We start from the raw sequence: 25,292 nt of genomic DNA, 5'->3' as shown, positions 1-25,292 counted from the left end.
TTGTCTTTTAAAATTCAACCCAAATTCTAAAAAGCTCCAACCTTCCATTAAATTATAATTTCAATTTTTGTTTGTAGATTAACGAAAATACTTCATAATTTGTGTTTATGTTTAACATATACTTGTTTCTGTAGTTGTAGATTTTTTTGAGGTTCACATTCTAGACATTGTTTATGTAGGGGTCCCGGCCTTCCACTAGTGATTCATTAGGAGGGTCTGCAGAAGTCAAAAGGTGTAGAGCTACTTCAATAGACAGTTCATCTAAGAAAGCCTTGAGAAAAGGACCTTGAAAGTTACAAAGACAGGAACGTCCTGAACATGGCTTTTTTGAGAGGAACATAAAGAATGCAATTTTTTAATTCAAAGACAATGGATTAGACTTCTATTTAGCTGATTTTTTAAACTTATGGAAAAGCACATAGCAGATATGCACGTGGAAAAACTCATTCACATAAAATAAAAATACACCTTTCTTTCTGCAAGTTTCGATTAATTAATTATTATTTCGGTTTTGGAAAACCATAAAAGATACATAATAACATTCATGCATATTGAATAATAAAACACAATTAAAAATGGAACATTACATTGGTGCCGCCTTGACTGGAGCGATTACTTGTTATGACCTTTACTTCAATCCATAGGCCTTGAAAATATGTATACAATACAATAAATAACACCTAATAATAAAAATGTTAAAAGATTATTATAAAGAGGCCACCCAGTACCAAATAATTATGTGGAGCATTGACCTGTTTGAAATTGATATTCTAAACTACAATCTAATTGATCATTACTACTCACATTTTATATGAAAAAGAATTATATATGTTCTCACAACATGTCACATGTTTAGTAAGAATTAAAATCAGTAACAGTCTGAGGCTAGAGGAGGGAAACAATTTCTAAGTTTTCATCAGGGGTAGTATTTTTTAGAAGAATCCAGTGCCTACGCCACATTGCGCTTAAGAATCAAGAGACTGCAAATACAATGGGCTTAGAGGTATCAGATTTTAACACTCTATATGCCTCCTGACAATGCACAAACCCCAGATTCCTACACAACTGCTTGAGCCAACATTGCCTAGCAAGTTTGTATCCTGGACAAAAAAATAAAATATGAAGCTCTGTCTCCTCTTGGGGTCTACAGATGGGGCACCCTCGTGAGGCAGTGCTTGACCAACTGGCAGTAAAGGTACAGAGAGGAAGGGTGCTGAATCTAAACTGTAAATATAATTTCCTAGCTAGAGGAGGTAAGATATCGTCCAGGAAAGGCTCAAATTTGTATTCAACTTTGTGTTTAAGAAAATCTGCTGTGAGATGGCCCGTGCCCGGGTTCCCACAAATAACTGCCAATTTATGTAATCGATAGGTCACCATTTCCACATGCGAGGTTGCCAAGCATGCTTCATCGGGGTCGCTCCAGAGACTAGGGTTTCCTATCCTGCTGCACTCTTCCTTTAGGTATGCAAACAGGGCACAAGTCCTAAAAAAAGAAGTGGGGAGACGCTCCAAGTTAGGTGGTGTCTCCGGAAGTGACGTCACGGCAGGAAGTGTCGTCACGAAAGGTGAAGGGGGCAAGCTGCCACCAGCAAACCTCGGCGTTGTCATCACACTTCCTTCCTATTCCAAACCCGGGCCCCTTGTGAGCGCGCGCCGTTTCCTCTCATGCTTTATTTGGTGGTGTGCTGGGATTATGTTTTCCTCGTGAAGCCCTCAATGCGGCCAGCTTTTGCGCAGGGGGGACGGCGTCCACCCGGTAAAATAAGTGGGGGGACGCCGTCCACCCGCGTGGTACCCCGACTCGAGCCCTGTATGCAAACCAAGGGATCTTTTTCTCTGCACCCCGGAAACCCAAAAACTCTTTTGTTTCTACCTGGTATGCTTCCAACTCTGGGGTCACCTATAGTCTTCGCCAGAAGGTTAGGGGTCTTAATGCAACCTCATCTCCTATTGGCCTAATATCCAAATCGAATCTCAGCGGAATTAAAGGGGTACTAGAGGGGAGATCCAGAGTCTGTCTTAAAAAGCTATTCTCAACTTTGCTCAATTGGCTACAAGAACAGTGACCCCACAGTTCGGCCCCATATATTGATGAGGCCCAGGCCTGCACCTTGTAAATCTCTAGGATAGGGTCAGCAGGTTTAAAGGAAGAATCTCTCAATAATTTTGCAATTCCTCCCGTAGTCTGAGCTAATTTGAGCTTGGCTTTGGCAATTTGTGGCCCCCACTCCATGTTCTCGGTCATAGTTACACCTAGGTAGTCAAATACAGAGACCCTTTCCAGAACCATGCCATTTAGGCTGGGATTAGGGCGTGTTGTCTTGGCTGGATTAAAGACCATACATTTGTTTTTTGTGGTGTTTATTTCCAGCCCCTTGTTATTACAGTAGATTACAAAACTGTCCAGGACCCTCTGTATTCCCATCGGTGACTTGGACATTAAAAGGGTGTTCTCCGCGAGCAAAAGTGCTGGGACCTTAGAGTTTGCCAGCTTGGGGGCATCATTGTCCATAACCTCATTAAGGTGTGCAATCAAATTGCTGAGAAAGAGGCAAAACAGGGTAGGAGCAAGCACAATCCCCTGCCTCACCCCCTTCTCAACGGGAAATTGTGGAGTTAGCTCGCCCTCTTTCCCACATCTAACTTGTGCAAAATTGGCTTCATGCAGCCTCTCAAACATGCTTAAAAGATAAGATGGGATCCCCATGTCTCTAAGTGCCCTCCATAGTTTATCCCTGGGCACCAGATCGAAGGCCGACTTCAGGTCCACGAAAATTAAGTAGAGGCTACCACCCTCCATTTTCACAGTTTTCCATAATATAAGTTGTGATCTATATATTTGGTCAAGTGTGGAGATGTTCTTCCTGAAGCCAGCCTGGTGAGCACTCAAGATTTCATTTTCTATCATCCAGCCCTGAAGGCGATCTAGGATTACCTGTGCAAACAATTTTGCATGACATTGATCAGACTGATCGGTCTGTAGTTTGCAGGGAGAAGGTGAGACCCCTTCTTAAAAACTGGAATGATTTCTGCCACCGCCCAGGTTTTAGGGATCGGCATACCTTCCATTATGGCATTAAATAATGCCCATAAATAGGGGGCCCATATTGTTGGTTCTTCCCTAAACAGGTCCCCTGGAAGTTTGTCTTGTCATGGTGCTTTACCTGCAGTGAGTTTCTTTATTGCAAGTGCAACTTCTGAAAGGGTAATCTCCACAACTGCTTCATGGATGTTCTTTGATGAGATATTATTGGCCTTATCTGCCACAACCACATCTACCTGCCCTATTTTAGGGAAAGTAGAATATGTGATATTGTGGGTAACAAATGCCGGCTTAGAAGTGCATAATGCCTGGAAGTGCTCAACCCACTTATGTGCTGCTATATTTGGCTCAAGGGCTGTGATACCTTCCCTATTGCCAGTTCTAACTATAGCCCAAAATTCTTTCATGTCTTTCCTCGACAGGGCATCCTTTGTCATTCCATTTATTCAGTTCCCAGGCCTGCTTTGCTCAGTAAATAACCTTTTATACAGCACTCTCCTACTCTTTACCAAAGACGTGTATTTGGCTGTGATAGCTACCAGGAGGGCCAGCTTTGCCTTGCGGCAGTCATCATTAACCCCTTCGGTGCCACGCCCTTTCCCCCTCCTGTGCCGGTCGTTTCCTTAGTGGGCGGGTTTCATGACGAGATAGTCTCGTCATGAGCACAGCGCGACCGTGCTCCATGACGAGACTATCTCGTCATGGGCACAGAAGAGGTTAAACCAAGTGTGGGTAGGCCGTTATTTCCTCTTAGAGTGCTTATGCGGGTTAAATATGTCGACCAGTTTAGCCACCAGATCTGCATGTAATTGTGCAACTTTGTTGGTATGAGTTGGAGTGCCCACGTCAGTGGCATAGTCGCAAATTTCCAGGAGGGCCGGTACGACAGCTGCATAAATAGAACTCAGTTTATCCGGAGAGTGCTTAATTGCCCCCCATTTTACTCTTCTCTTATTGTTAGAGAGGATTATTCTATTATCAAAGTTAGGTCTGCTAGTCGAAACAGTACCCAGATCCGGCATCTTCAATTCCAGGGCCAAGGCATTGTGATCACTGTCGTAGCGGGGAATGACCGGGAAATCAATAACCCTTGGTCATAAACTAATCTCAACTAGGATATAATCCAGATGAGAAGCATGGGCAATTCTGTTAAATGTTGGGTTTCCTGGTACATCCGAGATCGTACGGCCGTTACAGGCTCTCAGGGAATGAGTCCGTGTAAGTGCCAAGGGAAACCAGGCCTTGATTGGAGGGATTTGGGGATCAGGAATAGACCACAGTTAAAGGTATCAAAGTAGCGAAAGGCGAACATGTTTGTCCGAGTTGGTGTGCTATAAAGTTAAAGGTATCAAAGAAGTATCAAACTGTCCTTGTGCCCGGCAATGCTTACTTAAACCTTGAAAACTATGGCATTAAGCTGTAACTTCCTTAATCAAGCATCACCGGTCGCCAAAACCATCAAGAAAAGAAGCAACTAAACTTATCAAAACCCGCTCATAGCGGTTATTGGCAAAGTAATGTTGGCATGAGCATAAGGTAATGGGCAGCACGCCAACATGTAAAGCCTACATACAACGCATACCTTAAATCAAGGCGACCGTGGTCTGTGTGGCACCCCGGAGCAAGTGAACATAAAAGTTTCACTCGATAATATGCATTATCGTAGGGACGCTAAGCCCGCCCAACAAACAACGTCACAGTACGCACTGCGCCATGGAAGGCCGAGCTTGCGTACCCTACGTATGCAGGTGATGTCTCTGGGATCTGAGTACAGCCACTACAAGAGCCACACGGAAAATGTCCTCTGACAGGTTGAATGTCCAAGAGGTTATTAACATTGGCCTCACTCAAAATCAATCTACATATCGGAATCTTCTAAAAGAAGAACAGAAGTGACTCTTATGTCTTTGGTGTCCGAAACCCCTCTTGTTCTTCTTGGTGAACAAGCATCAGTCGGAAAGCCGTTGGTGAATAAAGGCTCATACCATAGCCATATGAAATCTACACATGCGTAGGTGAGAAACAAAGTGCTTAGTAGGTTTTGACTGTGACAGAATAAGGACAGATCAGCTTGAGATTTATTCCTGTATGCAAGCCCAATGCTTGTCCTACATCCCAGCGATCATTGCTGTTTCTAATTTACATGAGAAGGCATCCTCCTGCTGTGCTACAATTTCCTCCATTACAAATTCCACTTGAGTTATTACTAGTGAAGGACATTTCAGGGTAAAAAATAAGTGTCTTTGTATATATGAATGTGTAGGATCTGTACAACCTGTGAAAAAGATTCAATGGCTACGATCTTAAATTGTAACTTGAGAAGTAATCAATGTGACCTGAGCCTGTAATAATCTGAGACAGAGACGTAGTACTACTCCCTCGTCATTCATTGTGATATAAATGTTTTGAGGAAGCCTTTTCTGTCAACTGGGGCCCTCACTCATGCCTTCTTCCCTATTTTCTTCCTTCCCAAACTCTTCTCAATTCTCTGAGATTGCCCCATATTTGCATAAGGTGTGTTTGCATAATGCTCTGTACAGTTTTTCTTGATAAACCAAGAGACGGCTGTGCTATTTGAAGGTGAGTTTCCAAGTTCCTGCAGTAGAAATAGTTTGTGCGGTGCTTAAGGGAGAAAGTTGTATTAAGTCTGACTCCTTTATGGTGGTTTTTAGAAATGTCCCATTTTGGATCTATCTGTTCCTGCCTTCTTTCACCGTATCTCTGAATCTAGGTCTCAGTATACTTCCACTTTACTGTAGTAAATTAATTTGCTGCTTTCTATGAAGTGGCCCTATCATTTCAATACAAGATCCAGGTTTACCTTTTTTCAGTTTCTCTTTTCTTCCTCCTTGCAGAAGCACCTCCTCTTAATCCTGCAGTACAGCCTCTTGCCTGGATGCTGGGCAGTTGGGTGGCAGAGTCACCAGGGGATGGCACTTTTCCCACCATTCCCCCCTTTTGCTACCTGGAAGAGGTGCAGATCTCTCATGTGGGGCAGCCTGTACTCAACTTCACGTGAGTCAAAAAGCTTTGTACCATTCTTGGAAATTCGGGGTTTAGAAGAAAAGGGCATAATAATGTGGGGGGTGGAAGGACTGGTCTTGTCCTGTTTCGTCTGAGCATTGTTAGTACTAAATCTAGATATCTCTCAGGCTTTGTTAATTGGACATTGCATCAACCGGAACATTCAGTCCTGCTTATGTCTACTTGAATTTTGGGATTTTTCTGGAGTTATTTGCTTTTGTATCTAGAGTACGCCTGTATAGTCATGGTGGATGGGTTTCTTTTTGAGGAAAGTTTTTTTGTTTTGTTTTTTTCGTTGCTCTGGTAATGTTTGAATTTTTCTTCCCCACACAGTTTTAATGCCTTCCATCCAGACTCGAGAAAGCCACTACACCGGGAATGCGGGTTCATTCGCCTGCAGCCAGGCACAAACAGAGTGGCCTTCGTCAGTGCTCAGAATACAGGTGCGAACTTTTAAGATCCAGTACAAATCCGGTCTTGTTGGCTAGGCATGTACAGAGGTATTGTGAGTGCCAAGAACATTTGTTAGTGGCCTGTCTAATTAAAAGCGGTAACTGCCTGCTTTTGGAATGTTAGTGTGGAGAGTAATTCCTAAAAGCCAAATGTCACCTTTGTGGAAGAAAAACTTATCGCTGTCACCAGGTTCTCTCACATAAAGACTTTGGTTCTGTTTAAGACTTTTTGTGTGATACATTATCAGCCAACATTTTGTTGTCTATGGCACTACAGAGCATGTGGATATTGCCTCAATGTTTTCCAACACAATTTGAGAATATAGATACAAAACTAAAGGTGAAGAGGTTAAATAGACCCGACTGGATTTTGGGGCAGTGAAGGCTAAGGGTTCTTTTTAGAGTGTTCAGACAACGAGGCTCGATAGTTGAGTGGGTTGAATGGTAAATGTTAGATTTGGGGGTCTCTAGTTGGCATAGGTAGGTACCTGTGACAAATAGGGACCCTTGCATCTAGTCAGGGTAAGGGGCTACACTCCTAAAATAACCCCTGCTCACCCCCTTGGTAGCTTGGCACGAGCAGGCAGGCTTATCCCAGAGGCAGTGTGTAAAGCATTTGTGACCACATACAGTGACAACACTACAAATGGACACCACACAGGTTGTATTATAAAAATAAGTATTTTTATATAGATGTATAATATTGTCAACTGTGGCCCTGTATAATGCCTTCAACAACTGCAAGGTACTTTTAGATGTCGGCGTAAATGCCTTATTATTTTTCTCCTACAGGACGAGATGGAACTGTGCCATAAATGTGCTAATATTGTGCCGAGCTGTCGTTCAAGTATATGATACAACTGTTTGGTTTATTGGAAAATTAATAAATAGAATAAAAAAAAAAAGAAAAAAAAAATGTCTTTTTATATAGACTTAACACAAGACCCAGCAACAAAAATCCACAATACTGTACTCAAAAATATTATTTCAAATGTTATAAAATAGCTCAGTTCTCTCAAGTTGTAAACACTGTACTCTCAATGTACCTTAGATGCGTAACGCAAAGAAAACAAAAGGGTCGCAGTGAAGGTGATGCGTTTGTTCCTTACACGCAGGGGAGTGGATGCGTCGGTTCCTTACTTCTCTCCGATGCGATGCGACACGCTGGCACCTCGATGCGATACTCTTCTCCGGTGCGATGCGACAAAATGGCGCCTTGGTTGCGATGAGACAACGTTGGTGTGATGTGTGTACGCCCGACGGCCGTGCGGCGACTCGATGATCTTTGGAGCCGCAACAGGCCCTGCGACGCGCTTCTCCGGTGATGCGACGATGACCTCTGTGGCAGCGTCCCGCTTCTCCGGCGATGCTCCGCGTTTCGGCGATGCGATGATGGCAGCGGATGGCAGCAGCGGCTCGCTTCCTTGGCGATGCGATGACAGCGGCTGCGGCGGCAACACGCTTCTCGTTGTTGCGTCGCGCTTCCAGCTCCCAGCGACACGCAGTCCCTCAGAAGGCCCAGCACAACAGCAGGCACTTCAATTCCCTGCAAGGGAATTCAGGGGGAATCTGGTTGGTGAAGTCTTGTATCCCTGAGACTTCAGGCAGGAGGCAAGCTCTAGTTCAAGCCCTTGGAGATTATTCCTCAAGTTGATAGAAAGCACACTCAGTCCTTTTCTCCTCTCTTTGGTAATGAAGCAACCACTGCAGGCCATCCCCAAACACACAGCACAGGGGTAGTCTCCTCCTTCAGCTTCCTGGTTCTTCTCCTCAGCAAAAGTCTGTCTTGATTCCCAGAAGCGATCTAAAGTTCTTGGGTCTGGGTCCCAATATTTATACTACTTTTCTCTTTGTTCTCTGAAGGCAGAGAGGCCTTTGCCTAGTTCAAACCAGTTTTGGTTAGTCCTGGAGCACTTTGTTGACATGTCTCCTGCTTTCCTTTCACAGTGCAGGGCAGGGACATCCGACACACCACAGGAGGTGGAGCCAGCATTGTGGTGGGAAGGCCCAGCCCTGTTCATGTCCCAGGTGAAACTCCTCCCACCCATCTAGATTCAGATCTCTCTATTCAGCCTTGTGCTGACTCACCCTGTCTCCTGGAATCCCCCAGCCCCTGTCACTCAAACTCCAGACAAGGAATACACAGCCTAGCAGAGGCAGGTTTGGATGGTTACACAAGGAAAATACCTACTTTCTAAAAGTGGTATTTTCAAACACAGAATGTTAAAACCAACTTCACTGAAAGATGTATTTTATCATTCTGAATTCAGGCATACTAAACTTGAATTTCTACCATGTTCCCTGAGTCAGTTAGGATTATAAAATGTAATAATCAAACTGCCCATTCTGGCCTACGGAGAACAGTTATCCTTGCAATAGTGAAAAACAAAAATGGCTGTAGTTCACTATCCGGACATACCACACACATCAGGGCATGTCCTACCTTTTACCTACAATGCACCCTGCCCTTGGGCCTACCTTAGGGTGACTAAAATGTATAAAAGGGAAGGTTTAGGGACTGGCAAGTGGGTGTACTTGCCCAGTCAGCATGGCAGTACCAGACTGCACACAGGCTCTGCAATGGCAGACCTGAGAAACACTTTACAAGCTGCTCCGGTGGGTGGCACAATCAGTGCTACAAGCCCACCTGCAGCATTGGTTACAAGCCCCGGGCACACGCAGTGCACTGTACTAGGGTCTGACAAGTAAACCAATCAAGCCAATCATGAAGTCACTAATCCATACATCTGACAGAATCCTTAACGTAGAATTCTCCCCAGGCGTGAGACTGGACCCGGAAAACTTTCTTGCCCAGCATCTCCATGCGCCGTAGAGCGGTACCACGCGACTCCGCCCGACGTACTCCACAGGCGTAATGTCAGCGAGGTCACATAAGCCCCACCGCGGTGCGCTGACGTCAGTTTTCTTCTTTTCCGCGTGCAACGCGGATCCGGATTGTGTTCCTGACCTGTTTCATGCCTTCTTTTTCCGCTTTTAAGCGTTTTTCTTGGGAACAGTGTGCAAATGCCTTCGGGCTTCAAGACTTGCTCGTCTCGCGCGCGCCAGATGTCTGCGACGGATCCTCACCCCATCTGCATGTGGTGTTTGGGGGAGCACCACGACTCCGCAGACTGTGAGCCGTGTTAGCAAATGAAGCCGAAGTCCTGGCGGGAGCGCCGGATGAAACTCCTTTCGGCACGCATTGTCGCCGCGTCCGTCCCCCACGGATGGCTTCAAGAACCGCCGCCTCCGTCTCCAACATCATCCCTCTCCCAGGCCGCAAGGGTGTCGCTCACCTGTTGGTAAGTGTCGCAGTTTGTCCCCGAGGCCCGGTCCCCTGCCTGTTTTGGAGTGTGTGTTCTCTGCGCATGGTGCGGCCCCGCGTGTCGCCTCCCTATCCGCCGTTCCCCGGCGCGGGGGCGACCAGAGCCCAGATGGAGGCCTATGCGGCGGCCTTGCAGGCCTCTTTGGCTCTTCCTGGGACGTCTGCGGATCCCTTGCCGCGTGCGGGGACTTCTGCGGCGTTGCCGGCAGCTCCGGCGCCGACAGGTTTGGATCAAGGTTCGGAGGATGTGGTGCCGTCGGGGTGCAGCCCTTCGGGGTTCCCTTCTTCAGACCACGGCTACTCTGCCTTGCCGTAAACCCACGCGGGGGTCCCTGTGGTGTCGTGGGAGGTTGCCGAGGCTTGTGGCGTGTCCTCGAGTCCCCCTCGGTCCTCTGGGCAGGCGACGGCCGTGTCCGAGACCGAGGTGACGCCGCTCAGGTGCCGGCGGCTGCTGGCCCTGGCTGCACCGCAGGTTCCGGCTAGGGGTCGGGGCGTGTCCCCGGGCCCCCTCGTCCCTCCACGCAGGCGGCTGCCTCGTCGGAGGTCGAGTTGACGCCTTTTCGGCACAGTTCCTTGGCCGCCCCAGCTCCGACCCAGCCTCGGTCTCCTGCGCCACGCGTTGTGGCAGAGGTCGTTCCGGCGTCTCCTTCGGTGCCGGTCGACGTTGACCTGGCGCCGGTCGCGGACTCTACGGCGCTGGGCCTGCATTGAGTCGTTGATTCGTCTTCGGACGCCCCCACTTGTTCAGAGGTTTGGCGATTGTTGGTTTCATCTCCTCCGGAGTCTTCTAAAGACTGCTCTTCGTCGTCGCAGCGCCTGCAGTCTTCGCCGGAGGCACCTCAGGTCCCCCTTCCCCCTTTCCGGGCTTGGCCTTTCCTTCCTACGGTTGGACTGGTGGACGGCCGCCTTAGTTTGCGGCTGTCGCCCACAAAGGAGCTGCTTTCCCCACCGCGGGGCCCTACGGAGGCGAGTGCTGCCTTCGTTTGGGCTGTTTCCACGGCTGCGGGAATCTTGCGCATGGGCGATCCAGTTGCCCACTTCCCCACGGATCATCTTCTGGAGGTCCTTCAACAGGGTTCTGGTGGTCGGGATCTGCTTCTTCCCTTCGAGGCTTTGCTCCACACCTCTCTTTTGGGGGCGGCCCGCCATGGAGGACCCGGTGCCCCAGCAACTTCTGCACCGACACCATCCTGCGCCGCATGATCCTGTCTTTCCCTCCACCCCTCTAGCAGGGGCCCTCTTTAACAGACTGCCTTTCCCTCCCTGCCATCGGTGTTGTCTGCCCCATCACGGGAGGCCTGCTGGTTGGAATCCTGGGGGCGCAATATCTTCGCCTCCACCTGTGCGACTTTGCGGGCCCTTAACACTCTTTGTATTGGCTAGGGCCACTTCTTGCTTTTGGGATTCGGCGGAGTCCTTTATGTTGGCCGCTTCTCAGGAGGGTGCCTGTGTTGATCTGAGGCACCATGTGTTGGATGGCTGGGAGCTGGCGGCATTTATTCTTCGCTCAGCTCTGGACATTTCGGAGGTGCTTGGTCAGTGGCCCTTCGTCGACATGCCTGGCTATGGGATAGTGTGTTCCCGGAGAACGTTACGGAACGGCTGATGGACCTTCCCTTTGATGGCACTCTTTTGTTCCACGCCCCTGCGGATTCTGCCATTCAGAGGTTTCTTGCGGGGCTTCGTCCTCCTCCTCCTCCCCCTCAGTGACCTGTGAGTCGGTCTCTGTTTTGGGAGGTGTTCTTCCGTTGTTTTCCTGGGGCCTTGTAGCGAGTGGCCCCGGTTGTGTGTTCTGTGTGGTTAATGTGCATTCCGGTCCTTTTGTTTGGACGTTGGTGCTGTTGGCTGCTGGTCCGGCCCTTTTTTGACTTTTGGTTTTGGCTGTTGCTAAGCCGTGTAGGCCCTGGGATTAGGCCTTCTGGGTATTCTTTATTGGCTGATTGGCAAGCCGTCTGCGGTTTTCTCCGCGGGTTTTCGGTTTGTCCTCTGCTGCGGAAACTTTTTCCTAAGAGGGTTCCCATGTTCTGGGACGTAACATGCCCAATGTGGGGTAATAGTAGCTATTATATAGCTTTCTCATGTGCTGGGGAGGTGTGGTCGACCTTCGGGCTTCTGCTCTCCGTGGCGTCACGGTATGTCACAGGTGCGATCTTCTTGCTGATGGTTGTTAAGTGGCTTGCGTTGCGCTCCGGTCCGTCCTTCTCCTGGATCTCTGTGTCGCTGGCCTAGTCTGGCCTGCTGTCTGCGGCATTGCGTTGTCACAGCTTTGCACTTCTGTCCGCCTTGGTCCTCTGTCTGGTGTTCCAGGGGGGGACTGGCTTCCCTGGTGTTTGTGTTCTGGTGGACTGCTTGGTCCGTCCCCCGTCTTTTTTTCTTTCTGCCTGGTTCCTCTTCATTCGTGGGTCAGTGTGTGCCGGCCCCTCCCTTGGGGCGTGTCCTGGCCCTACTTGGTCCTTCCTGGCCTCTGCCTTCGGCTGGCGTCTAGCTTGACCTGGGTGCACCGTTCCGTGGTGTTGTCTGCTGCAGGCTGTGAGTGACAGTGCAGGCCTCTTGGTCTACTACACCGTTGTGGCCTTTGCTGTATTCTCTTGTGCCTTTCTTCTTCCGTCTGCACTTTTGGCGGTGCAGCCGTCCCTGCCTTGTCCGCTTTTTTGAAGCTGGGGTGTGTCCAGCTCTTTCTGTCACTGTGTATGTGTTTCTTCAGGTGGGACCTGCCTCCGGTTCTACCTTTTCTCCCTAGGGGTTGAGGTGGTCCTTGTGTTCCTTGAGGCTTTTCGGGCGCTGTCTGCCCCTACGGGGTGTTGGGCAGTTCTCCCTTGGTTGGGCTTAGGATTTCCTGGCCTTTCCCTTCTGGTCCCTATGACATGTCCCCTGCTGGGGCCCTGTGTCTCTCCTGGTGGGGAGGCTCTCTCGCCGGCCCTCTTCCCTTCTGGGTATGGCTAGGGTATCTATTCTACGTTAAGGAATCTGCGGCTAGTAGTCTCTATCAGATGTACAAGTTACTTACCTTTGGTAACGATGTATATGGTAGAGGCGATTCTAGCCGCAGATTCCTTCACGACCCACCCTTCCTCCCCGTTCTGCGAGGACCCTCTGCTTGGGTTTCTGCAGTCGCCTCCCTCTGGGTGACTTGTCTTCTGTGGGTGTCCTCTTTGTTTTCTTCCGGTCAGGCATCCCTCTAGCTGGTTTCTCTCCCGCGTGAGGGCTTACTTTTGCTCTTTCCCTCTGTTGTTAGAGTTTCTGATCCCCTGCCGGTGTTCTTCGTTAGGGGTTCTTTTACCTGTCCTTTGACTTCCTACTCCTTTCAGAGGTTATGGCCCTCCTTGGCACTATTTATTTATTTAATTTATTTAAAACATTTGTATAGCGCGGCTGACACCTTGCAGGTTTCCTGGCGCTTAGCAAATACTCTAGACTAAGGGGAACTGGCGGAAGAGAGCAACTAAGGGTTAGGTATTTTAAGGGAATAACCAGGTTTTGATATGTTTCCGAAAGGGGAGGAGTTGTGGGATTTGACGGATTTCGAGAGGCATACTGTTCCACAGCTTAGCCGCTGCGACTCGGAAAGATCTGCCCCCCGTCCTGACCTTGTTGTATCTGGGAACAGTTACCAGGCAGGCAGAGGCAGAGCGTAGGGTTCTGGTGGGGGTATACCAAGTAAACATGGCCTGCAGAGGTTTGGGTCCAACTCCGTGGAGCGCTTTAAAGACGAGGCAAAGAGTCTTGAACGCCACTCGTTGCCTGAGTGGGAGCCAATGTAGCTCGGCTAAGGCCGCTGTGGCTGAGGATCTTCTGGTCCAACCAAGAACTAACTTGGCTGCGGCCGACTGAACTCTTTGGAGTCGGTCCAGTAGAGCAACTGGGGACTCGAGTAGCAGCGCGTTGCAGTAGTCCAGGCGGCTGAGAATGGTGCACCTGACTATCTGCTCTCGGGCTTGTACTGGGAGGAGTGGCATAATTTTGCGCAGGGAGCGCAGGAGAGCTGAGCAGGTTCCCACAGTTTTTGCAACTTGTGTTTCTGTGCTCAGTTTATTATTCAGTGTGGCCCCAAGGTTGCGGACTGACGTGACTGGCAGAGGTTTATCTGGTGTTTCCGGAGGCCAGAAATCGCAGGGGAACTGGCGAGGTATTCGACTTCCCGCGCAATACAGCACCTCCGTTTTAGAAGAGTTGAACTGCAAGGAGTTCTTGTGCAACCACCCAGCCGTCTCCCTTAGGCAGTCATGAAAGGCTGCAAGGGGGGTAGAGTCTTCTCCCTCCCAGGAGAAGATGAGCTGGGTGTCGTCCGCATAATTAATTGTTTTGAGTCCATGGGCCTTTATTAACGTGATCAGGGGTTTTAGGTACACGTTAAAAAGGATGGGGCTGATGGAGGAGCCCTGAGGGACCCCGTGGGGGACATGGGAGAAGGTGGATTGAAAAGGGGGGAGGGACACAGCCTGCCTCCTGTCCCGTAGATAGGAGTGGAACCATAGCAAGGCTGTGCCTTCCACCCCAGCCTCACAGAGTCTCTCCAACAGTATCCTATGGTTAACCGTATCAAATGCGGCAGACAGGTCCAGTAGGATCAAGGCTACTGCCTGGCCCCTGTCTGCCCGCATACGGAGGTCCTCCATGGCTGTCAGGACAGCTGTTTCAGTCCCGTGGGCAGGGCGAAAACCAAATTGGAAATCGTCCAAGATTTGATTTTGCTCCAGATGGGCGGAGAGACAGGCGCTAACCCAACGTTCGGCAATCTTTGCCGGGAATGGCAAGAGAGAGATAGGCCGATAATTGGATAAACACTCGGGGTTCAAGGACGTTTTTTTTAATAGCGGGGAGATTAGAGCCTGCTTCCAAGTAGATGGCACTGATCCGCAATGTAAGGAATGGTTGCAGATCTTACGGAGAGTAACAAAAAGGTCAGAGCCAAAACTCTTCCAGATTTTTGGGGGCAACGGGTCAAGAGGGGAGCCTGAGGTGATCCCGAGCGTCAGCCTTTCAAATTCAGTTTCAGAAATGGGGGGGAACTCCCATAGCTTTTCCTTGGGGGGCTGACCTGAGTGTACGAGGATCTGGTCACTGGTACAGGCCCTTGCTATGTTAGGGTCGCAAGATGGAGGGGAGGAGTTCAGGTTGTGGATAATGGTTTCAATTTTGTTTTTGAAAAATGACGCAAGGTTATCACAGAGGGCTTGTGTGGGAAGAGTGGTTTTTGTGGCACATTCAGGGTGGGTGAGGTTTTTGAGAATCTGAAAGATACTTTTTGAGCTGTTGTTAGCGTTGGTGATAGTGGTACAGAAGTGGTTAGCTTTACTCTGGGCAATTGCAGCTTTATATACTAGTGCTTTATTAGTGTCGGAGTAGCCTTGTCTCCATTTTCTCTCTGATTGTCTGCAGGCTAGTTTGAGAGTTTTCAGAGAGTCGTTAAACCAAGGAGCTGGAGCTCTGCTCTTATCCTTACATTTTTTCTGGGGGGCGAGGGAGTCTGAGGTAGAAGAAATTATTGAACAGAAGGCTTTAAAATTGTTTTCAACCGAGTCAGTGGGGGTGAAACTGTTATCCACATTAAATACAGTGCCAGCCGCTCTGAGTTTGTCAAGGGCTTTCCAATCCCTATACAGAAAGTCGGAGGTTGTACTGTGTGGAGGCCTTTTAGCTCTATCACAGAAAATGTGAAATTTAATAAGTGCATGGTCGGTCCAGCACATGGGCAGGATGTCGCACAGATATACTAGCTGAGGGGAGGCAAAGATTAAATCCAATTGGTGCCCAGCTGTGTGGGTGGGTTTGTTAACCAATTGTGAGAGTCCTACACCATCACAGGATAGTAATAGGTTGTTTAGTGCACTGTCCAGGCTTCCATTGGGCCAGAGGTTAAAATCTCCTAAAATGATCAATTTGTGGTGGGAAGTGGCCATGTTGGTAAAAGTGGTGAGCAGCGAGTGTTGCTGTTGGGTATTGAAGGCACCCGGAGGGCGATAGCAGATAATGGCCGTGACGGTGACTCCAAGATGACATTTTATAGAGAGGCCAAGGAGTTCCGTCCCGGCAACTGGGTCTATGTCTAGGGTGCCAACCGACCAGGATGCTCGGAAAATGGCGCCCACTCCTCCACCACGGCCCTTTGGCCTGGGGAGATGTAGTATTTTATAATCTTGAGGGCACGCCAGATCGAGGTCGATATTGCAGTCGGCAGTGGTCCATGTCTCGGTGAGGAACAGTACGTCAAGGTGATAGGTGTCAATGAGCAATTGAATTTCATTGGCGTGTTTAGGTAGTGACCTGACATTAAGTAGGCCACAAGTGAGTAGACCCTGGCTGGTGAAGTCATGTAGGGGGTAGGCGGTATCGAGAAATGACAGGTTACCCTCTTGCGCAAAGTCTCGGAGATGGAAGAGAGACTCACGGGTTAGTGGTGTAAGAGGGGCGGCAGCTAGCGGAGGATCCAAGGCCAGGGGGGGTGCCACGGGCACGTCCGAGGCGCGGACGAGCGCAGACGAGCTTGCCTGGCACTGTAGTCTGCAGCTGGATTGCCTGCCCTTTGACCTCCTACTCCTTTCAGGAGGTATGGCCATCCTTGGCAATGTAGTCTGGGGATGGATTGCTGTTACTCCTCTGTTCTGGGCTTGTGGCCCTTCCCCTTGTGGTTGTGGGTGCAGGCTCTCTCTCTCTCTTTCTGTCACAGGGCTTTCACATGCTTGTGCCTCCAGGAGGGCTCTTGCCTTGGCTTGCACGGTGGTTCCATGGAGTGGTGCTTTGCGCTTTTCTTGCTATGGCTTCGCTGCTCTGGCCTTATGGTGCTTGACTACCACCTGGTGTTTTCGCCTTGGCTTGCACAGTTGTTCCTCAGAGTGGTGCTCTGTTATTTTCCTGCTCTGGCCTGCTGTTGTCGCCTTCTGGTACCTTGGTGCAACCTGGTGATGTTTCTCACCTTTTGTTTCTCTCTGTTGTTTCTCTGGTTTTTTCGCACACTGTTCCCATGCTATCCTCAGTTTTGTTGTGATGGCTCCGCGTTGTGCCGCGGAAAAGTTCTCCGAGGCAAACTGACGTCAGCGCGCCGGGGTGGTGCTTATGTGACCTTGCTGACGTCGCACCCGCGGAGGACGTTGGGGCGGAGTCGCGTGGTACCGCCCCCCGGTACGCAGAGATGCTGAGCAAGAGTTTTTAGGGTCCAGTCTCATGCCTGGGGATAATTCTACATTAAGGAATCTGCGGCTAGAATCGTCTCTACCAGATACATTGTTACCGAAGGTAAGTAACTTGTACATCAATTTACCATAGGGAGCACTTGCACTGTGGCACTGAACAGCAGTGGCACAGTGCCCAAAGCATCTATAACCTGCAAAAACACATGAGGCAACAGCAAAAAAATGGAAGGGAGACCCACACCAATGGTGCCAGGTCTAACAGTAAACACTAGAAAAGCAGGTTTACTAGGTGTTCATGGGTTGAATACAAGCTTCCAGACCAATTATGATCCGGGTGCATCGAAAGTGAGTTCCCTAAACGTGGCCTAGTCTGCGTCGACGTTATCAGTTGCGATGTGTCAAAGATTGCTTTGATAGTCTAGTCAGAATGTACACCATGCACACAACCAAACCGAGGCTTGTTTAGTCAAGGGAAACATAGTGTTCGAGGCATATGAGCTGCAGATTATACACTTTTGCATAGATCGCCATCGGGTGTTGGGCCCGGATGTTTGCAGTTTGTTTTTCTTCTTGGACAGTCTTTGAAAGTCACGAGTTCGGTGACTCCTCCTTCGGTCCGTACTGCGCATGGGCTTCGGCTCCATCTTCAGATTGTTTTTTTCCGCCATCGGGCTCGGATGTGATACTTCATGCTCCGGCTTCGAACCTTTCCAGTTCGACCTTCGACGGAAAATCCTCGTCCATCGAGATTCTTAAGACAAAAATCATCTTCTTCGTCTCTCTCGGCGGCACTTCTCGATTCCAGACATCGGCACCGGCCTTCGGGCCTCCCTCGACTCCGGTCTCGGCCGATGGAAAGGACTCCCTTCAAAAAGTGCCCAAAATGTGGGTCTAAATTTCCCCACACCGACCTGCATCAGGTGTGTAACCTCTGCCTCTCTCCCGAACACGAGGCCCGAGACTGCCCCGCCTGCAAGTCTTTTCGATCGAAAAAGACCATCCGGGATCGAAGAGCTCGACGCACCATGGCTTTGTCGGCACCGAAGAAATCGGAGACCCCGAAAAAGCATGGCATGGAGAAACCATCGAAGCCCTCGGCTCCGAAAACGTCGGCACCGACAGACGATTCGGTGCTAGGAGAACTATTTACGCCTGATCCTTATCAAAAAAACTTTAACAAAGGATCCAAAGACTGGTCATTTAACTTTGTCTTCCAAAAAGAGACATTTAAACAAGCCAGATCCTCCTCCCCTGCCAAACCGTAAGGACTCTGCCACATCCCCCTTCAGAGTACCCTCCCCACCACCTCCTCCACCTCCTTCACCTTCTCCACCTCCTCCACCTCCCGTTTCTCCGCCACCTTTGCCTCACCGCTCTCCAACCCCATCTCCAGACCCTGATTATGGAGATCCAGATTATGATCCGGCAGACGCCCCAATAGACCCCACACCTCCAGGTACACCAGACCCATGGGAGGATTACCACAACCCCGATGTACCTGATATGCCTCAGGATGACATTTATCCATCCAGGCCATCTCCTCCGGAGGACTCCCTGGGGTTCCACCACTTAATACAGCGGGCGGCACACTACCATGGGGTAGAATTACACAGCGAGCCAGTTGAGGACGATTTCCTACTGGACACTTTTGACATACAAGATAAGGCCACAGCAATATTGCCCATGCTAAAAGGAGTAACCAAACATGCTGCAGAGGTGTTCAAGGACCCAGTCAGAGCTAGGGTATTGAACCCCAGGATAGAGAAGAAATATAAAGCAGCCCCCACAGATCCTGCATATATTAAAGGACCTGCTCCCTTAGACTCATTGGTAGTATCCACAGCTAGGAAGCGGTCTACCTCTCAATCCTCAGGGGAGGCTCCACCACCAGATAAGGAGTCAAAGCTCTTAGATGCGTCTGGTAAACGCACTGCCTCGCAAGCCGCAAATATGTGGCGCATCGCCAACACACAAGCACTGCTTACACGTTATGATAGAGCGCATTACGATGAGCTGGAGGCTATCATGCAACACCTCCCAGACAAACATAAACACATGCTCATGAGCTAATACAGGAGGGAAAGCTCATCACCAACACCTCAATTAAATGTGCCCTCGACACAGCAGACACAGCTTCTAGAGCTATAAACACTAGTGTTTTGCTTCGTCGTCCTGCCTGGCTCAGAATCTCGGGGTTTAAGCCAGAAGTCCAGGCATCTATATTAAATCACCCCTTTGACCACCAACACCTATTTGGTCCAAAGGTGGACGAAGCATTGGAGAAAATGAAAAAGGACACGGATACAGCAAAGTCTATGGGGGCATTACAATCCCATACCCCTAGACGTTCATTTCGTCGTTCCTCCTTTCGGGGCACAGGCAGAGGTTACTCTACCGATAACACCTCTACTTCCTACAAGTCCCCTCCTCAGAATACCTTCTCAAAGAGCTACCAGAGAGGTGGTTATAGAGGAAACAATAATAAAGGCAGGGGCAAAACCAACAACACCCGTTCTGCCACACCACCCGCCCAATGACTTTCCCCCGCTTCCCCCAGACCATTCCACTCCAGTCGGGGGCAGGCTACTGCATTTTCTTCACACCTGGGAGACCATAACATCAGACAAATGGGTGACACAAATTGTTCAGTCAGGCTACTGTCTCGAACTAACATCTACCCCACCCAATATTCCACCCAGGCACCGTACAATGTCACAAGAACACACCATACTGCTCAAACAGGAGGTAATCTCCCTCCTCCAAAAACAAGCTATAGAGCAGGTCCCCGTCAATCAGCAAAATCTAGGGGTCTACTCTCTGTATTTTCTAATCCCAAAGAGAGACGAGACCCTACGGCCCATTCTAGACCTCCGGCGTCTAAATGCATACATACATTCGGACCATTTCCACATGGTCACCCTCCAACAAGTTCTCCCACTCCTCTGTCAGGGAGACTTTCTCACTACACTGGACTTGAAAGACGCATACTTTCATATTCCAATACACCCTTCTCACAAGAAGTACCTCAGGTTTGTGGTGGACGGTCAGCATTACCAATTCAGGGTTCTCCCCTTCGGGGTCACAACCGCACCACGGGTGTTTACCAAATGCCTAGCGGTAGTAGCAGCTCACCTCAGAAGACAACACATTCACGTCTTCCCTTACTTGGACGACTGGCTGATAAAAGCCGCGTCCTACGACTAATGTGTGCAACATACAAACAGCACCATCCAACTGCTCCACCAGCTAGGCTTCACGGTCAACCATCAAAAGTCCCACCTCATACCATCTCACACAAAGCAATATCTCGGGGCCACTATAGACACCTCCAAAGCTATAGCCTATCCCAATTCAGCCAGAATCGCAAGCATACAAGCCTTGCGCCGAACATTCATTCTTCAGCACTCTCTCCCAGCAAGAGTGTTTATGAAGCTAATAGGGATGATGGCATCTTGCATCTTCATAGTGCCCCATGCAAGACTCCACATGCGTCCACTCCAAGAGTGCCTAGCACGACAGTGGAACCAGGCCCAGGGACAGCTGACGGATCTGGTGTTGGTGGATGGCCGCACCCATCACTCTCTGCAGTGGTGGAACACCACAAACCTTTCCAAAGGGCGGCCGTTCCTGGACCCGGTTCCTCAGGTGATTCTAACAACGGACGCATCGCTCTCCGGCTGGGGAGCGCACCTTCTACACCTCACAGTGCAAGGTCTATGGACGCCACAGCAAAAATTACTCCACACCAGCCATCTGGAGCTATTGGCGATCTTTCTAGCCCTGAAATCCTTTCAGAAACAAATTTCAGCCAAAGCAGTCCTCATTCGCACAGACAATATGACTGCAATGTATTCTATTCAAAAACAGGGGGGGACACACTCTCCCCAGCTCTCCCGCTTAGCGCAGAGCATATGGAGATGGGCAATTCCACAAAAAATCTTTCTCCTGGCACAACACGTCCCAGGCATACAAAACACCATGGCAGATCTGCTCAGCAGACAAACGCAGCAAATGCACGAATGGGAACTGCATCCACAAGTTCTTCGCCCATTCTTCCACAAGTGGGGGCATCCTCAGATAGACCTCTTCGCCACCCACGAAAACAAAAAATGCCCAAGCTTCGCCGCCAGATACCCACACCCATTGTCCAAAGGCAATGCGATATGGATGAACTGGTCAGGCAAATTTGCATACGCCTTTCCACCTCTCCTGCTAATTCCATTAGTGGTAAGGAAGCTACAACAGCACTCCCTCACACTCATTCTGGTAGCCCCAACATGGGCCAGGCAGCCGTGGTACACCACACTACTACAGCTATCGGTCGTACCACATCAAAAACTGCACCCGTCCCCATGCCTCCTAACCCAGAACCATGGAAAAATCCGGCACCCGGACCCAGCCCAGCTCAACCTTGCGATCTGGCTCCTGAAATCTTAGAATTTGGATACCTTAATCTTCCCCCTGATTGCATGAACATTATCAAGGAAGCCAGACGTCCTACCACTCGAGCATGCTATGCCGCAAAGTGGAAAAGATATGTTGTTTACTGCCGTAACAATACAATCAACCCTTTAGATGCATCCATACAGCACATCATATGCTATCTGCTCCATCTTCAAAGGTGTAACCTGGCATATTCATCCATACGTCTACACCTAGCAGCAATTGCTGCTTACCTACAAAACAGACAGCATTTATCACTGTTCAGAGTGCCTGCTATTAAAGCCTTTATGGAAGGCCTGAAACGAGTAATTCCACCCAGGGCGCCACCTTCCCCTGTATGGAATCTAAACGTAGTTCTTACAAGGCTAATGGGTCCGCCTTTCGAACCAATGCATAAATGTGAGCTACAGTTCCTCACTTGGAAAACAGCTTTCCTTGTAGCTATCACTTCCCTTAGAAGGGTTAGTGAGATACAAGCGTTCACTATACAAGAACCCTTTTTACAGATACATCACAGCAAGGTGATACTTCGCACAAATCCAAAATTTCTGCCCAAGGTCATTTCCCCCTTCCATCTTAATCAATCGGTGGAATTACCGTTTTTTTTCTCGCAACCTCAATCTGTTGCGGAAAGGGCTCTACATACACTTGATGTTAAAAGGGCTTTACTGTACTACATACAAAGAACGCAACCTTTCAGAAAGAGTAAACAATTGTTTGTCTCCTTCTCTCCACCGCATAAAGGCAACCCCATCTCTAAATCAGGGATAGCTAGGTGGATTGTAAAGTGCATACAAATTTGCTATCACAAAGCAAAAAGAACATTATCTGTTCCACCTAAAGCCCACTCTACAAGAAAAAGAGGGGCTTCTATGGCGTTTCTAGGGAACATACCCTTAGATGACATCTGCAAAGCAGCCACATGGTCAACACCGCACACCTTCACAAAACATTACTGTGTAGACGTGCACTCCAAACAACAAGCTAGTGTGGGCCAGGCTGTACTAAAGACACTATTTCAAACCACTGCAACGGATACCGGTGGTCGCCGCTAGGGCTGGGTACTGCTATATAATCTATGCAAAAGTGTATAATCTGCAGCTCATATGCCTCGAACGGAATATGCTACTTACCAGTATGCATCTGTTCTTGGCATGTAGAGCTGCAGATCTATACACGCCCACCCGCCTCCCCGGCTACCTGTATCCGTTCCAGTCTATCTTATTTAGATACAACACACATGGGTTTCTTACTATTATCACTACGCTCCATCTTTTCCCTGCTGGTGAAAAACAATCTGAGGATGGAGCCGAAGCCCATGCGCAGTACGGACCGAAGGAGGAGTCACCGAACTCGTGACTTCCAAAGACTGTCCAAGAAGAAAAACAAACTGCAAACATCCGGGCCCAACACCAGATGGCGATCTATGCAAAAGTGTATAGATCTGCAGCTCTACATGCCAAGAACAGATGCATACTGGTAAGTAGCATATTCCTCGTTCTTGTAGCACCATTATTCAGGAAAGCTTTCTTAAACTACTTTACTACATTTCGCAAAGAATGCAGTACCCAAATCACATAACTGAGCCGTCCATTCATGACCTGCTTGTGTCCTTAGCCCTAACATCAAAGCGTCTTCACCAAGGCAGAATTGATAGCACTAGGGCCCAGTTCTGGGGCTTATGGGCCCTATGAAAACACTTTGAACCCACAATAGACTGGTCCTTACAGAGGAAGAGGTTGAATATTTAGTTATTATACACAGTCAATTACCTCCTATTAAATGCCCCTCAGTGGTAACTCAACAGCTTCTTTGCTTTCTGTTTTGCATGCCTTAAGGGCTGGGAATGGTAGAACGCCATCGGACATTGCCCCCTAAATTCATCTTCGACTCTGGAAGGTACCACAGTGTGATTGATTATATATTTGTGAACGGATGTAACTGGCATTAATTCATTATATGCATGTCAGTCCTAGAATGCAAGGCAATCAAAGCATAAGGGTAAATGTTGTGGGGCAACAGGATAATCAGATATCCTTAATGCAGTGTTTCAGATTTTAAATAGGTAATGTGTCAAGTGGGAGAAGGTGATACTTAAAAATCATCTTCTCTAATTATATTCCTCTATTCTATTTTTCCTTGAGTTATTCTTAATATTTTTTACTACGGATACTGATTACTCCACATTAATTTGAATGCATGTAGACTAGAGTGGTTTTTTCCCCCCATCAAAACCTGCACAATTAAGAATAATAAAACACAGCAAGCCTCTCATAATTGGTATGATGCAAAGTGCTGAAGAGAGAAGATACTTTTAAAAGCTTTAAAAGGTAATTCAATAAATTAAATTATGTGTGTGTGGAGAAAGCAGAAAGATCTCCTAAACAAGCATTGGCATAGCCAATAAGTCTCGTCTTTGGGACCATATAAGTGTTTAGCCATGCAGCACATTATCACCCACCGGGCAGATTTCTGTAATTGAACTAGTACTTATGTAAAGTGCTTTGATACCTTCATTCGCGCTACATAATGCGAAAAATAAAAAGGGAGGAAAGGAGAAGTGCTTGTAGATTTCTGAGGTAGGGGAGCGAATAGATGCACTCTGTAGAGATACGCTGTGCCTATCTGCTGTAGATGTTTGGTTTTTCTCCACAGCAGTTAGGGTAAAGTACTGATTGCTGACGCTCTTCTGTTTTGTTAACCAGAAGCATGATCATCCGGTCAACAAATGGTTAAGCATCACAATGTAGCTATTTACAGAAACCCCACAGGGATTGTTCCCTTCCTCCCCAAGACATGAGTGGTCTTTAAGGAGCTTTAACTACTGTAGCAGCGGCTTGTTGCCTTCCAGGGTAGGCTTGTTGGCCAAGGCCCGCTCATTAGACAGTGCTGATGATTCCGCTGAAAAGTAAGATGACACCGTAATTGATTTAGTTTCTTTTCCTTTGAGTTCTAGAGAAAATGAAAGCGCACTCTTGTGGAGGTGGGGTGGAGGGATGCGCCTTCTAATGAAAGTGGCAAGGTCTGGAAATGAAACCTGACCCAAAACAGATGGCAGCCTGTGCACCGCCGCTGCTGGCTCCTATTATATAATGCCAGTACCAAATCAGTACCAAATCGGAAAGTGAGCACAGTATAGAAAATCAGGAGCCAAATTGAAAGGAGGCGAAAGTGAGTTATCCCAGTATGCAAGTGAAGACGGGGCTGGAGTATGCTGCATCTTGGTGCAGTGACAGATGTTTATTGCTAACCAAATGAATGTTAATTAGTCTGTCAGCTTCTAGTAGAATGAATGGCTGAGCAGACGCGCTGGGGTTCGAAACTGCGGTTGTGAGGTCAAACATAAGATTAATAGGGCGCTTGCCTTAAAGTTAAGATAGCATTATATAATGCCAGTTCCAAATCAGAAAGTGAGCACCGTAGAGAAAATCAGGAGCCGTGTGTGTAAGCAGAGGCCTCGCTACCTCTGCCTTGGCGCCACCGTCAAAACACGATTCGGCTGCCTTCCTCCTTCTACAAGTCAACAGCAATGGGCCTAGCATGACAGCGAATGCACAAGTTTCTCATTGCAAACAGAGCATTGGCAGGGCTATGCGTGTGCATGTGGCTTGTGAAGGGAGGGTTGGTTAAAAAAAAAATGGCGCGAGAGAGAAGAGGGGGCGAGTGGGCACGGCAGCGCGGCGAACGCGCTAATTATAAACAGATGGTGACATGACCCCGAAGAGATGACGCTCCTGCCTGTAACCGCAAGCCGTAGGCCGTTGGCAGATACATTTACTGGGAAAGGTGGGACATGCAGCCGCCTTTGCCCAATTGCGTGCTGTCTTTTTAGAAAGACACACGCAAAGATCAATTGAAATAATGCAGGAAAA

General features: G+C 48.6%; 1 protein-coding gene across 2 annotated transcripts in view; it reads left to right on the top strand.

The window, feature by feature from the left end:
• THAP4 (THAP domain containing 4) overlaps window positions 1–25,292 on the top strand; it is a 387,734-nt gene that overhangs the window by 158,669 nt on the left and 203,773 nt on the right. For both annotated transcript variants that reach the window (XM_085634166.1, XM_085634167.1), the window contains 2 exons: window positions 5,902–6,061; window positions 6,404–6,513. In XM_085634166.1, coding sequence (XP_085490292.1) covers window positions 5,902–6,061; window positions 6,404–6,513 — 270 coding nt within the window. The remainder of the gene's footprint in view (window positions 1–5,901; window positions 6,062–6,403; window positions 6,514–25,292) is intronic.

Source organism: Triturus cristatus, chromosome 11 (assembly GCF_964204655.1).
Source record: "Triturus cristatus chromosome 11, aTriCri1.1, whole genome shotgun sequence".
Classification (NCBI taxonomy): Eukaryota; Metazoa; Chordata; class Amphibia; order Caudata; family Salamandridae; genus Triturus; species Triturus cristatus.
The sequence above is the reverse complement of the archived record's forward strand: the minus strand, read 5'-3'. Positions and strand labels throughout refer to the sequence as shown.